Source organism: Vitis vinifera, chromosome 13 (assembly GCF_030704535.1).
Source record: "Vitis vinifera cultivar Pinot Noir 40024 chromosome 13, ASM3070453v1".
NCBI classification, from domain to species: Eukaryota; Viridiplantae; Streptophyta; class Magnoliopsida; order Vitales; family Vitaceae; genus Vitis; species Vitis vinifera.
Window position 1 is genome coordinate 22,398,246 of NC_081817.1, and position 15,820 is coordinate 22,414,065.

The window sequence follows — 15,820 nt, forward strand, 5'->3', positions numbered from 1 at the left end:
AAAATAGCTCTTAAGCCCTAATTCTCTTCTATTTTAAGTTGCTTTAATGTGCAACCAAACACAGTGTAAACTACTTTTAACACTCAAAAAGTGATAGCCCAAATGTGGCAGCAAATGGGGCTTTAGTCAGCAGAACCCCCTGTTTTTTTGGTCAGTAAGAAAATATTGGTGTCTTAATAAACTTCCTTGCTAGATCCCTCTTTCTTTTAGCATGGAGCTTTTCCTAGGCCCTCCTTTAGAGATCTTCTCTACAAGTAGATAGGAGTAGTAACAGTATTTTTTTTTTTTTACTACTATAAGTAGATCGTTCTCTATTTTGCTTTAAGAGGCACCAGAGACAGCTTCTTCAGACCTGTTGGTATTGCTGATCTATGGCTGGGTGCAAAGCAACTCAAAATGAAATCAGGAGAATCTAGAGGCACCTCAGATAGCAAACATGGCTATGACAGAACAGTCGACAAACTCAACAGCAGATTTCTTAGTCATGTGCTAGGTTAGAGCAATTTTGGAATTTTGTCCTCCTGAACTGACCACAAGGAGAAAATGGGGGTGACACATGGAAATTGAAAAGGCCAGCCTGCTTAGAAATATTTAGGCAGTGGCAAGCTCCCATAGAAAATTAGGTGGAAGAGTCTAACAGCAGAACAAGAGGAAGTTCGAGACTGGTTAAATGAAGTCAGAGAATCTTTGAGTACTTTGATCTTCTGGAAAACAAGAGGACCAAGATGACAGTGTTGGAATATTGCAGCTTGATTTAGGGGATTATACAGCTTGATTTAAGGGGTTATTTTTTGAATGTCCATGATAGTACTCCAAATAGTTCAGTCAAGCCTGCACTAAGAGGGAGTGGAGATAAAGATGATTTATGGTGTGACTATTGTAAGAAACCAAGGCACACAAGAGAGAAGTGCTCGAAGTAGCATGGAAAACCTTAGAATGGACAAAAGGGGAATAGCAATAAAGCATTTCAGGGCACCGCATTGATAGGGATAAAAGGAGCTACTGAGGAAAAGGTGAACACTGCATCAACATTAGAAAAGCCTCCTTTCACCGAGGAACAACTTGACCTCTTAGTTGTGAAATTTGCCTCATCATTGGATGAGTCCAAAGGGACATGAAGAACTTCAACAGGAAGTTAACACATGGAGAACAAGTTCACCACAGTAAGTTGCCAAGTTAAATTTCCAACAGCTGGTACTTTCAGCATATATTGCTTCTTCCCAACTTCCTTAAGAGCGAATTAAAACAGTATCTTCATATCAACTACTATAGGTAAATTGTTTGTATGCTTAACTGTTAGACAAAATGACAATAGGAGAATATTATAGTGTATTTTTGGAGGTCAATCCTAAATTAGACTACCATCAATAGGAATTGGCATGGTATACTTGAAAATCCCTCTAAACCAGGGGATCTCATCGGTTTCAGATGCCCACAGTTCATCAAGAATATGACCACAAGAACTAATCAAGTAGTCTAAAAGAATGTAAATAAAAGAACTAACCTCATAGCTGTGCAACTTTATCTTATGTCGAACACGTGCTACTTGATTTTCAACCACTCCTCGAGGAAGCCCATCTCCTCCAGAAATAAAGAATTCCTACACGTCACCCAAATCATGTAAGAGGATTGAAGTTTCTGGCCAAGACATATGAAATCCATCACACTTAACATATTGGATGCCCTAATGTTGCAAAAAGTTATCCAGGGTAAAATTGAATTACTGATGCCTGCCTTTCACACTGGACAACTTTTCAACACCTTATCTAAGTGAGAATTCTCCTTTCACACACGTATAGTGTCCAAAAACAATGGCTAAAAGATTTTTAAACTTTCATGTTTTGATAGGCACAAAGTTGTTTACGTTAGCAAAGTGTCACTGTGCAAATACCTTTAAGACCTCTAAGTCTTCTTCTAATAGTTTAGCATCACTGGGGAAGAAAACACGTGATGGGCCTCCATCTAATATGACACGGAGTAGGCCATCCTGGCAGAAAATAACACTTGGATAAAACTAAAAATTCAGATTTATAATAGATGTATTCAAAACAAGTGGGGTTAAAGCACAAACCAGTGCTGCTTGAAGGAGACCTGTCACAATGCGATCTCTGAGTGGCTCCACGATGATATCACATAATTGATTTAGTACCTGCAGAAATTCACAGAAAACACAGTACAGAAAATACAAATTTGAAAAAAGTCAGCACAATTATACCAAACAAAGTGCCTCCATTTACAGATACAAATCAGATTCAGATTTCTGTATGTTAAATAGATGGATTTCTGTCCTGGTCTATTACCAAACAGCAGAGAAACAGTAGCTGAAGCAAGAAAACTTCATATATGATTTTACTTTAATGCATTGAAGTTTTCTCTGCATCAAACAATTTCTTCTATAGCCTGTACAGACCCAAGCTCCCCAAAGATTTAGATTGTTGGCACTCTCACCAGGCATATGGCAGTAAAATGTGAAGGTTTCACCTTAGAAGTATGAATGTGATATCATAGACAAAACCTAAGTTGCCAAGTTAACCCAGAAATTATATCTGAGAAAAGTAAAATGAACAAATAAGTTACCTGCACATGTGACTTAAGATGCACAAGTGGAACTAAATACATTACTTTCAACAATCTTTGCCACAGACTTGGTGACTAATTCCAGACTTGTTGAACTTTTTTCACTTAAGCATCAAATACTGTCAGGGCTGTAGCCCAAATCAGCTTAATTTACACTGTGACTCACCATTAGCTAATAGCTTAAGTTTTTTGGGTCAAATTAATAGCTTAGCATGGTCTTAGAGCCTTCATTTTAAGGAGGTTATGAGTTTGAACTTCACTGTTTTTTTGTTTTTCTTATTTATTGAGCCATGCAAGCCTGACAAAAGGCAACCCATGGGGTGTAGTATTAGGGTTGTAACTCAAATAAAATTGATATACATTATTGGCCAAATGTTACTTTATAGCTTAAGTTTTGACATCAAAATTGATAGCTTAACAAACACAATACACAAAATGTAGTTTCACAATAAGAAAAAACTTACCATATCAAGTGGTTCAACAATTGCTTCCAACCTAGAGTGAGTAACATTGGGCTTATACAGGTTGTCAATAAAAGGCTCTCTTAAATCCCAGAAAATAACTTTAGTTCCTACAGAATAACATGGAAGTAAGCTGATCAGCAGTCAAATTTCATTTTATGTCAACAAATGCAAGAAAGTACAATAATTCTTACCTGTGTACTCACAGATTCGGTCTATAGCTGCATTTATATCTTTCCTACTCCCATCAAATGTGTCCTTTTGCATGGAACTTCTTGATTTCTCATCCGTGGACCTCTCTATGGACAAAGGTCAGCAAAACAAGGATTAGAAAAAGGTTACTGTTCGGAGGGAAGCATTCCAGAGTAGGTCTTTTTCCAGGAGAATAATGACTATAGAAATCCACAAAATAATTAGTTAGATGATAAGGAATATTTATAAATAGCATCCGGAAAAAAAAAAAAAAAGACATGTTCACATGGTCTAGTAGCCTTATAGGATTTGAAATTGGATATTTCTCCATTCTTGAAGAATAGATAAAATATGGATCATAATAATATGAGAGTAGAGGGCCAAAAAATTATAGAAATCAACTTGGAAAGGTGTGTCCCAGTTAAAGCCAAGGTCATACAATGCACAAATTTTAGCATCACCCATCATACATCTTTTAAAAAATAAAAAAACAAATAATACATGAATATGAATTTTGACGTACAAATGAAGAATGAGGAATCCTTCTAAAAATACAAAGGATGGTAATGTTGGAGCAAATGGAAAAAATACCTAACAAAAACAACAAGCTGGCTAAAGGATAAAACATCATGTACAAGATGGAGAAGCATTTCAAGTGTAAGGGGTGCAAAAATCCCCTCTGAAACCAAATGACCTGAGTTACCTAGAGAACACCCCTTAAAGTTTAACTTAATCAAAGCCACTGAAGTCAGAATCCATACTAAAAGCAAATGATTCTAACCTCTTTTGGCCTAGACACCTTATCCCAATCAAATTATAGAACACTCAAAAGGGTGCTCTTTTACCTTTTTATTTTTTTATTTTTTTATGAGAAACAACAATGTTATAAATTATGTTTAGAATCAAAAGGTACAAAGAAGGATGAGGAATCCTCCAGAAAAACTAAATAAAAGGTCAGTAGTAACCTCCAAAATACAAAGCAAACCTAACCAACAATGAATAATCACCACCCATATGAGAAAATACAAATAACAAACATTACTTACTAACCAATGCCTTTGGACCTACGAACCGAAATCCAATCAAGTTGAACCACATTAAGGGGAATGCCCTTAAAAGTTATGGTACAAGAAGCTTAAAAGGATGCAAAGAAATGGATGATATCCCAACAAATCATTGAGGTTCTCACCTTGTCCTAAAAAATCCTAGCAAGACAAGAGGTTTGCCATAGAACCTTGCCTCTCATGAAGTTTCCTAACCTGTTTATATGAAATGGTCATCATATCACAAATTCTCCTCGGAGGAACCCAACCCAAATTAGCCAATTTGAATAATTTGTGTCATAGCCCCAAAGTCAAAGGACAATGTAAGAAAAGATGATCTACCATTTCACTATTCTCCATACACAACCAACAAACATTAGGTCGAGAGCTTTATAGGATCTTCTTAATTGTAGCATGTCATTAGTGTTTACGTTCTTATGTGCCAAAAGCAAGCAAAGGACTTGACCTTAAAAGAGACTTGGGATTTCCACACGAAATTAGTACAAAACAATGGAGCTGGATTAGCATGATTGGATAAGGCTAAATAGAATGACTTTACTGTAAATAAACTAGAATAAGATAAAGACCATACTCTCGCATCTGGAATGGATGGAGATAAATGCAAACAAGTAAGAAAGAACATAAGTCTTTTGAGATCTTCTATCTCAAAATAAAAAAGGTTATGACGAAAACTAAAGTTCAAAAAAGAAGGGATAAGTGGTCTTGAGGATTGATGCAATAGTAAGGTTTTTAATTGTGATAATTCTAAATAGACCTAGAAAATGAGAACACAAAGGTTGATCCTCTCACCACAAGTCTTCCTAAAAACAAATTCTCGCCCCATCTCCCACTACAAACTGAGTATATCTAGTAAATTCCTGAAAGACCTATGCAATGGCCTTCCAAGGGCAAAGATGTTGTTATTCAAAAGGGTACTCTTAAAATTCATTATTCAACAACATGGTATTAGTCACCTACTTGATAGGTCCCAAGATAGATCAATCACAACATCCTTGGTCAATATCAAGCAATATGGATGATAGACTAGTTAAAAAGTTCAAAAAGAATAATGAAAATATTTAATGAAAATATTTAATAAAAATAAATAAAATTAGATAGACTCAACAAATTTGTTGAAATTCTACCATATGGAATTCCTAATATCTTAGGAAACCACCCTAATCTTAGGAAATCTCATTTTCCATGATTTTGTATCTTTTCTTCTATTTATTTTATCCTAAATGGTGGTGATCTCGTAAATATATATGCTGTAATTAACCGTTGAATTATGCCTAGACAGAATATAAAGTTTCCTAGAATATACTACCCACTATGTGTACATCCCTATGTAATTTCAATTATTCATTATTAATAAAAATTAGTTTTCAGCACATGGTATCAGAGCAGGTTTGAAACTCTTCTCTGATTTTTGTTTTTCCCCTAGCCCTATTCACTCAAACTTCTTCATAATCTTGTCCACATCATTCTTTGGAAAAATGTCAGACACCTCTAAAATTACCTTTACTCCCAATACCAAAACTATTGACCAATTAAGGGCCATTTTTTTTTCCCCGAAAAAATCCCACTTAAGGGCCAGTTCTCAATCTCTTGTCGCTTTAAAAATTGTGAGGATGGTTTTGTTTGGGATTTCATAGGAGTATATGGTCCTACCTTGAAGAGGTTAAGAGAAGATTTAATGTGATCAAATTCCCTAGTGAGTGGAGTAGAGGAGAAAGGGTGTCGTCAGCCATGAGAAGGTTCTTAGGGGTGATTGATGAGTTGGTCTTGAGAGGCCTTCCCTTGCTGGGAGGCCTGGTTATTTGGAGTGGTGGTTTAAATGGTCAATCCAAGTCCAGGCTGGATCGTTTTCTGGTGTCAAATGATTGGGAGGGCCATTTTAGTGAGCTAGAGCAGTCCACTGTATCTAGACTTGTTTCTGATCACTTTCCCATTTTGTTAGATGGGGGAGGGGTGAGGAGTGGTCTAGTGTCATTTTGTTTTGAGAACATGTGGCTGAAGGAGGAGGGGTTTAAAGAGTTGTTAAAAAGCTGGTGGCAGAGTTTTAATTTCAGCAGTTCTTTCAACTTTATTTTGGCAGAAAAGTTGAAGGCTCTAAAGTCCAATTTAAAAACTTGGAACAAAGAAGTGTTTGGGAAGGTTAGGGTTAATAAGAATTTGGCTCTGCTTAAAGTGTCGTTCTAGGATGAATAGGATAATTTGAGAGTTTTATTGCTAGAGGAAGTGGAGGCTAGAAAGGAGGCCAATGAGGAATTCAAGAAATGGGCCCTTATGGAGGAAATCTTTTAGAGACAAAAATCTAGAGAAGTTCGACTGTGGGAAGGAGATAGGAACATAGGCTTTTTCCATAGGATGATAAATTCTCATAGAAGGAGTAGTTGCCTTTCCAAGATCAAAATCAACGGGACCTAGTTTTCAGAGCAGCAGGAGATTCAGGGTGGCGTGGTTAGTGCGTTCTAGAATCTGTTGTCGGGACCTACTGATTGGAGATCATGTTTTAATGGACTGATGTTTGAAAGTTTAGAGGGAGAGGAAGTTGCGAGGCCGGAGGAGGCTTTCTCTGTGGAAGAGGTTTTTTTCTGCCCTTTCTGAGCTGAGTAGGGACAAAGTACCTAGTCCAGATGGTTTTTCCTTAGTGTTCTGATAGTTTAGTTGAGATTTTGTGAAATAAGAGGTCATGGGCTTCTTTAGAGAATTCCATGAGCAAGGAAGATTTGCAAGGAGTTTGACTACTACTTGCCTGGTGTTATTTCCAAAGAAAGGGGGGGCAGATGATCTAAAAGACTTCGTACCTATTAGCTTAGTGGGAGGCTTATACAAGCTGTTGGCAAAAGTTCTAGCTAATAGACTTAAGAAGGTGGTGGGTAAGGTGGTGTCTTCGCCCAAAATGCTTTTGTAAAGGGAAAACAAATTCTTGATGCGACTTTAATGGCTAATGAGGCTAATGACTCTACTAAAAGGCAACGAATGTGGGGTGCTATGTAAGCTTGACATAGAGAAGGCATATGATCACGTAAACTAGAGGTTTTTTTATTTTGGTGATGCAAAAAATGGGCTTTGGTGAAAAATGGACAGATTGGATTTGGTGGTGCATTTCTACAGTGAGATTTTCTGTTTTGATAAATGGCACTCCATCAGGTTTCTTCCACAACTCTAGGGGTTTGAGGCAAGGGGACCCTCTTTCACCCTATCTCTTTGTGATTAGGATGGAGGCGCTAAGTAGCCTCATCAATAGAGCGGTGAGAGGGGGGAGGTGATGGGGTCCAAATTTCGTATTTGTTGTTCGCTAACGACACGCTTGTGTTTTGTGAGGCTTCTCAGGATCAGATGGCTTATCTAAGTTGATTGTTAATGTGGTTTCTCAGGGTTGAAAATTAATTTGGATAAAAGTGAGATTCTACTGGTAGGAAGGGTGGAGAATCTAAAGGTTTTGGCTAGTCTTCTGTGAGAGAGATAGATGAGTTTCCCCATAAGTCTTTGATATCTCTCTCTATCCACTAGAGCATTTCCTTTGTTTGTTCCTAGTTTAGTAGTGTAGTTCATAGGTGTGTCTACAGGTTTACAACCAAGCATCCCAATCTCATTTAGCAAGTTTAGGACATACTTACATTGGGAGACTGCAGTACCCATTTTTGATCTAGTAATTTCCATCCCAAGAAAATATTTAAGATTCCCTAGGTCTTAAATTTTGAACTCATGGGCAACAAAACTCTTGAGTTTGCCTATTTCTTAATCATGATTTCCAATCGAGATTATGTCATCCACATAAACAATGATAATGATAGTTCTTTCAACAATATGTTTCATAAATAAAGTGTGGTCAGACTGACACTGGGAGTAACCAAACCTCTTTACAGTCTTGGTGAAATGATCAAACCAAGCTCGAGGAGATTGCTTGACATATAGGGAATTTTTAGTGCACAGACTTTAGAAAGTTGGGATATATTTTCTAAATTTGACCTGATTGTCAAACGGATGGTCCATTTCCAGTCTACTTTCAAGAGGGTTCACAAGTCGGGATCATAGTTTGCTAATTTTACAGTAGCAGGTATTGAACTCCATATCTTGAAACCATTTCTACCCATCACAAGAACTTTTTCAAATTTATTTATTTCACTCTGTTGGGTGATGAAAAACAATAGCTGTTGTGGGTCATTCCAGTTGGAAAAGTTTTATGTTAATTAATATTATTCACAATCTAAGCTAATCTCACATAACTACAGAGCATTAAAAAGGATATATATATATATAAATGTGTGTGTGTGTGTGTGTGTGTGTGTGTGTTTAGATACATACTGATAGATCTTTCCTGAGGCTTTTTCCTTGTCCATCGCTCCCAAATGCTATCTTCCAACTTATTCAGTTGACTAATTGCATACTGTATTAAAAACAGAGCATGCATCAGACACAAGCCATTGAGTATCCAGTATCCACATACGGTACAGGGCATGATGCTTTTATAAACGAGCAACATAATTAATAAATAAAATTTAAGACATGCTCATAAGTGCTCATGTTTTATGAAGAAACATACCTCAAGCCATCAAGAAATACTTTAAAGTATAATGATGCCTTAATTAGAGATCTCAAGGATTCTGCCCCTAACTAAGTTCACGTGTTGAAAAATGGAAGACAAGTTTTCAAAGTGTTTCTATCCAAAAAAAAAAAAAATTTCCAAGGGTAATGCTTGTTTCCATCGGATCTTTTTTATCACTAGAAACAGTGGTCGCAAACTGTTCACTTTCATTATTACACGTGTCAAATATGCATCGTATATGCTGGAGGGCTGATGGGTTAAATCACCACATCACCATTCACTGGACTATCTTCCTACTGAAGAATATGTCTAGTTGGAAGAATATATAGATCTCCATAAATTTTAGATCAATGCATAGTTTCTCACCATCTAGTTGCATAGATCAATGTTCAATGTTATTGAGTATTCTAAAACAGTAGCCTTCCATTTAAGAGTTGCAAACTTATTTTTCATCATGGTATCAATTTCAAGTATTTTTCATATTCCTTTGAGATTTTGTTCCTATAGCTGGAATGGAATTTTCAGATATGTTTTCATATAGAAACAAAAATTAAAAATAAAAATCAGAAGTACAAGAGATTTCTTTCCTAAACATGAAAAAGAAAACAAAGCCATATCTTACACAGGGAAAAGCTAAGATAACAAAACTACACCAGTTCCCAGAACCAACAACCTGCAATCTGAGGGAACAAGGCTGAAGGGAATGACATCAAATTCCTCAGTCACCAAAACCTATCAAGATGTTAAGAAATTAATTTCACATATGTTTAATATTTCCTTGTTTTCCTTTGAAAGTCCCAATATTTTGTCCCAAAAAAGTTACACAAACTGCAGTGAGCAGCACACATTTTGACAGAACCCTGCTTCTGTCCCTTCTATCAAAGCCATCAAAGGCAAAAGACCATCCTATTCTTAGTACCCTACTAGCTCACTGATGAATATTAGGTAGGAAAATTTCTGCTAAAGCTCATTACCAATAGAACAATGGATAAATAAATGACTAAGTGATTCTCCCCCTGGAGTCTGACAAAGCTAGTGGCTTTACAAGATCCAGCAGGGATGGCTCAAACATCCGTTTTTGGGAAGAAAGTTGGTGGAGCAAGCAACCTCTCAGTGTTTAAGTTCTAATATCTTCAGGGTTGTGAGAACTAAATACTCCTTTATTTATTGTATTTTAGACTTTTCCTTTTCCTCTCCTTGGAATTTCAATTTTCAATGCAACCTTTATGATCGGGAATTTGAGGAGCCAGCATGTGTTCACATCCTCACTAGTCTATGTGTATTTTTTGCCTACTTTTCCAGATGTGAGACTTCAGTCTTTGCCCTACTCAAGCATTTCTCATTTGGTTCCTTTTTCAAGGCTTTGTCTGCTTCTATTAATTTCATCCCTTTCCTTCTAGCCAGTTTCATTTGGAACTCAAAAGCCCCTCTTAATGTTATGGCCTTTGTATGGTTCATGGCCCCTCGTAAGCTTTATAGACCAATGATGTGACATAGAGGAGGAAGGCCTTTGCCCTCATCGTTGTGTTAGATGCTTGGATAGTAGGGAAACAGTGATCTTTTCTTATACTTCCCATTAACTTTGGAACTCTGGCATAAGTTGTATAGACTCCATAGGATTGACTTCCCTTCCCACCCCTCCCCAACCAAGTGTGATAGAGATAATTGTTAGTTCCTTCAAAGGTTATTGAGCACTTTTGAGAGGCTAGGTTCTGTGGCATAAGGCTAGTTGTGTTATGAATTGGACTATTTGGTGAGAGAAATATTAGGACCTCATTAGGACAAATGGAGATCTATGGGGCTTTAGACTTACAGTTTGCTTCTACACTTCTTTAGACCTTTGCTACCTATAACACCTAGACTATTAACTTATCCCAACCTACTAGTATGAACACAACATGATCCGGTTGTAGGTGTAGGATCCTTGTAAGATACATCCATGGATATGGCTATTCAATGTTAGTTGATTTCTCTTTTTTACTTTCAACTTTATTACCAAATAGTTAGACATAACAAACAAAGAGTTTATTAGAAAGTGAGCTTTTGTAATTCTTTTTTTGATAACTAGGGAATCTTCTATGGATGAGCCCTTCAGACTCTTCATGGGAACCTAAACCTCGGGTTGCTAACCATACTTGCCAGAACTAGCACTAGGTAATTGAGACATTCAACTAGTGGCATGAATTGAACCCAAGACCATGTGCCTCCACCACACATCCCAACATCTACCCTAATTGAGCACCATGATGGGTTGAACTTTTATAATAATATTTATAAATAAGAAAAAAAAAAAAAAAAAGATGAGAGTAAAAGAGGGATAAGGAGTTTTCGTCAAGGATATTTTGCTTTTAATTGATTTTAACTACTTTCTTTTTCTTTTATTATGTTGTGTCCAAGTGTTTGTACTTGTTATTGAGATTTTTTTTTCTTAATTTAGTCCTCATATCCTAAAATTTGAATGAGTGAAGGACCAAAAACCTAGACACATACCTACACCTAACATCCACTCTAAAATCCATGCAACATAGTCTACTGTATATATCTTGGTTGGTGCATGTCTCAGCTAGTTAATGATGAATTAAGAACAAATTTGTAGGTCCAAGAAGTGAGGTAAGAAGACTCAACAAGGGTAGTTTATGCCTCTAGCGGGCTCTATAGAGTTTTACATCCTCGATTAACCCGGGATGGCTTAGCATTAGAGGAGTGTTTAGAAATCATGGTATACATGACTTAGAGCATTTTCCAAAACTAGAGAAAGAAGGTAACCCTATTGAGTAAAAGATTCAAGCTCTTTTATAGGACTTATTATAAGCCAAAGCTTTGAGATTTTCAAAGTGGTTAACTGAGGAACCTCCACATTGGGACCCAAACATTGAGGTGCTAACCACATCCACCACAACCAGCACCAGATAATCCAGGGCATTTAACAAGCAATAGGAATCAAACCTAGGATTGTGCGCGTCTATCACACATCCTAGCATTTGCCCTAACCAACTAGGCACACTGAGAGACTCCTTTGACAAGGACTTTTTACCCCTTGCAATGAATAGATTGTCTTGGGTTGTACTTTGTTTTGGTTTCCTTTATAAGATGTGTGGTTTGTTCTTCTTGCATTTGTGATGTCTCATAGTATTGTACTTTACCAAGTTAACTACAATGACCCACCTTATTTTATAAAAAATAGCTTTACAATATCCAAATAGTAACTAATGACAGTTTGAATGGTATAAACTATTAAAGAGTGATTAGGCCACTAGCAAACTACTTTGAACATGAATACATAGATATATAAATAGAAACATAGTCATACAAACAAAAATCCATATATTGATTAGTCTCTTAGATCCAGTAGATGAGTGTTATGGTAGTTTTCCAATGTAAGAAAGGCCTACTCTGATAACTTGAGGCACTATATGTAGAAACTGAGAATACTTTTAAAATTCATTCAAAACTATATTTTTTACATAAACGAATCCCTATTTAACAAATACATAGAGAACAAACAAAAAGGGAAAAAAATACAAACATGGAAAAAATTAAAATTACACAAATTACCCACAATTGGGGCCTCAATCTTTCCCTAATATCCTACAAATCATCATTCAAAATTATACCGGATTTCCACACTCCCCCTCAAGTTGGATCATAGATATTAATCATGTCCAACTTACAAATAAAATCTTCAAAGCTTGATTTCTGTAACCCTTGGTGAAAATATCGGCCAATTGTTCCCTTGTAGGGATATAAGTCATGCAAATAATCCCTTTCTCAATTTTTTCCTTTATAAAGTGTATGTCCACTTCTATATATTTGGTCTTGTCGTGTTGAACAGGATTATGAGAAATACTAATGGCAGCTTTGTTGTCACATAGAGTTTAATGGGGAGCTCTATTGTAATGCGTAGTTCTTTCAATAGTTTCTGCAACCATAGTCCTTCACACATACCTTGTGCAACTGCTCTGAATTCAGTTTCGGCACTGCTTCTGGCTACTACACTCTGCTTCTTACTTCTCCATGTTACTAAATTCCCCCAGACATAGGTACAGTAGCCTGTAGTAGACCTTTTGTCATTTGCTGATCCCGCCCAATCTGCATCTGTATAAATCTCTACCTTCTTACTATCACTCTTCTTAAAGAATAGTCCTCTCCCTGGAGAACCTTTTAGGTATCTGAGGATCTTATACACTGCTTCCAGGTGACTTTCCTTTAGTGAATGCATGTATTGGCTAACCACGCTTATGGCGAAAGCAATGTTAGGTCTAGTGTGAGAAAGGTAGATCAGTCTACCTACTAGTCGTTGATATCTCTCTCTATCCACGGGTTTTCCATCACTTTCCATTTTGTTTCTTGCCTTGATAGGGGTATTGCTTGGCTTGCATCCCAGCATGTCAGTCTCAGTCAACAAGTCAAGTACATACTTTCTTTGGGAAATACTAATTCCCTTCCTTGATCTGGCGACCTCCATTCCTAGGAAATACCGCATTTGACCTAGATCTTTTACCTTAAATTCTGTGGCTAAGACTTTCTTCAACCTTTCCACTTCTCCTGTGTCATCTCCAGTGAGAATGATGTCATCGACATACACGATTAGAATGGTCATCCTTCCATCGTTGGACTGTTTGAAGAACATAGTATGATCCGACTGTCCTTGTTGGTATCCTTGGTTCTTAATCACTTTTGAAAATCTATCAAACCATGCTTTGGGTGATTGCTTGAGACCATAAAGAGATTTCTTCAATTTGCATACCCTGGTTTCTTTTTCTTCCTTACAGAACCTTGGTGGTAGCATCATAAACACTTTTTCTTCCAGTTCACCAGAGTGGCCAGTCGAGGTTTGCTGCCAAGGATAAAAGAACTCATATAGTGTTCAACTTTGCTACTGGTGCAACTGTCTCGGTATAGTCGATGCCATAGGTCTGAGTGAACCCCTTTGCAACCAGGCGGGCCTTGTATTGTTCTACTGTGCCATCCGCCTTATATTTCACTGTGAATACCCATTTACAACCCACTGGTTTCTTCCCTCTTGGCAAATTCATCACTTCCCAAGTCTCATTTTTTTCCAATGCCCTTATTTTTTCCATCACTGCCTCTTTCCATTCTAGAATCTCCAAGGCTTCTTGAATGTTTTTAGGAAACTGGATTCTATCAAGGTTAGTTGTAAAAGCACGACACTTTGTAGAAAGAGCATTATAAGACATAGATTTCGAGATAGGATGAAGAGTACATGAACGAGGTTGTTTCCTAAGAGCAATGGGTAAGTCATTTGTTACCTGATTAGAATTGGAGCTATACTCCCGAGGGGTTAGAAGTATCACCGGTTCTAACTCTTTTAGTGCTTCGGAGATGAGTGTCTCATTGAAATTCGATTTTGGCCTCCTTGAGTAGACAAGTGTTTCCTTATTTGTCTGTAATTCCGTATCTCCCCCTGAGTCCCCTGAGTTTAAGTGTCCTTCTGTGTTAGGCGAAAAGGTAGATATAAGGCACAAAGTGGATTCAAACACAACAACATCGAGATAGTCAAAGGTTAAGGGTGGTCTAGTTTCACTCATGGACTCCCCTTGAAGCGAGTAGTAGGGAGTATGCTAAAAAAAATGTGACATCTAAGCTAACATATAGCTTCTGTGAAATTGGGTCATAGCATTTGTAGCCCTTTTGTGTGGAAGAGTAGCCAAGAAAGACACATTTAAGCACTCTGGGATTAAATTTGTTCCGCTTAGATCCGTGAGTGTGGACAAACACAGTGGACCCAAAGACACAAAGTGGAAGATGTGCATCGAGTCTAGAATGAGGAAAAAACTCTTGGAATTTTTGGAGGGGTGTGACAAAAGATAGGACCCGACTAGGCATTCAGTTAATAAGATATGTGGCTGTCAAAATTGAGTCACTGTCAAAATGGAGTTACCCCAAAATTGTGAGGGCATGTGAGATGTAAACAGCAAAGCACAAACAACTTCAAGAATATGCCTATTTTTCCGTTCTGCAACCCCGTTTTGCTGAGGGGTGTCAACGCAAGAACTTTGATGTATAATACCATTTTCTTGAAGATAAGTGCTCAAGGAGTGATTGAAATACTCAGTACCATTATCAATACGAAGAATTTGAATTTTGTGTGAAATTGAGTTTGTATCATAAAGTGAAAGTTCATGAAGACTGATTGAACCTCAGTTTTATCAGTCAACAAATATACCCAACACAGGCGAGTATGATCATCAATAAAAGTAATAAACCATTTTTTATGGGTCCTATTAGGGGTATGTGAGGGTCCCTATAGATCACTATGAATTAGAGTAAATGGTATGAATGGTTTATAATTATATTTAGGAAAAGACGCCCGATGATGTTTGACAAGTTCACACACTTCACACTGAAAATCCAATAAAGTTTTATTTGAACATAGTGAAGGGAATAAATGTTTTAAGTACTGAAAACTAGGATGACCCATCCTTTTGTGTCATAACAAAAGTTCACTGTCCTTAGGATAAGATGCAAAATTACAAACAGTAGGAGGACACTGTCCAAACAAATCAGTTTCGTCGAAGTAATATAGACCCTCACGTTCCTTAGCACTGCCAATCGTCTTCCCCGATGATAGCTCCTGAAAAATACAATGAGATGGTAGGAATTTAGCTGAGCAATTAGACCTTTTGGTTAACTGGCTAATAGACAATAAATTGCAAGATAAATTAGGTACATGTAGGACAGGGTTGAGAGTAATAGACTCAGAAATACGAATACTCCCTTTGCTAGCAACTGGTGATAAAGTACCATCTGCAATTTTTACTTTTAAATTACCAACACAGGGAGAGTATGTAGAAAATAAATGATGAGCATCAGTCATATGATCAGATGCACCAGAGTCAATAATCTAGGGAGTAATTTGAGACATGGTGCTAAGTGCTATCAGAAAGGTACCTTTTTGGGCCAAAGAACCAGATGATAAAGTGGTAGAAGACTGATCAGAGGCTTGGAAATTAGAAAAAAGTTCATATAAT

At 37.1% G+C, this 15,820-nt stretch overlaps 1 protein-coding gene across 2 annotated transcripts in view; it reads right to left on the reverse strand.

The window, feature by feature from the left end:
* LOC100248009 (protein unc-13 homolog) overlaps positions 1–15,820 on the reverse strand; it is a 66,820-nt gene that overhangs the window by 1,202 nt on the left and 49,798 nt on the right. The window contains exons 21-26 of one of the 2 annotated variants that reach the window (XM_002262814.4): positions 8,588–8,669; positions 3,233–3,337; positions 3,042–3,148; positions 2,072–2,149; positions 1,892–1,987; positions 1,505–1,600 (exon numbers count right to left, since the gene is read on the reverse strand). In XM_002262814.4, coding sequence (XP_002262850.2) covers positions 1,505–1,600; positions 1,892–1,987; positions 2,072–2,149; positions 3,042–3,148; positions 3,233–3,337; positions 8,588–8,669 — 564 coding nt within the window. Of the gene's footprint in view, positions 1–1,504; positions 1,601–1,891; positions 1,988–2,071; positions 2,150–3,041; positions 3,149–3,232; positions 3,338–8,587; positions 15,424–15,820 lie in introns of those variants that run through there. The other variant, XM_019224363.2, reaches the window with a different exon arrangement.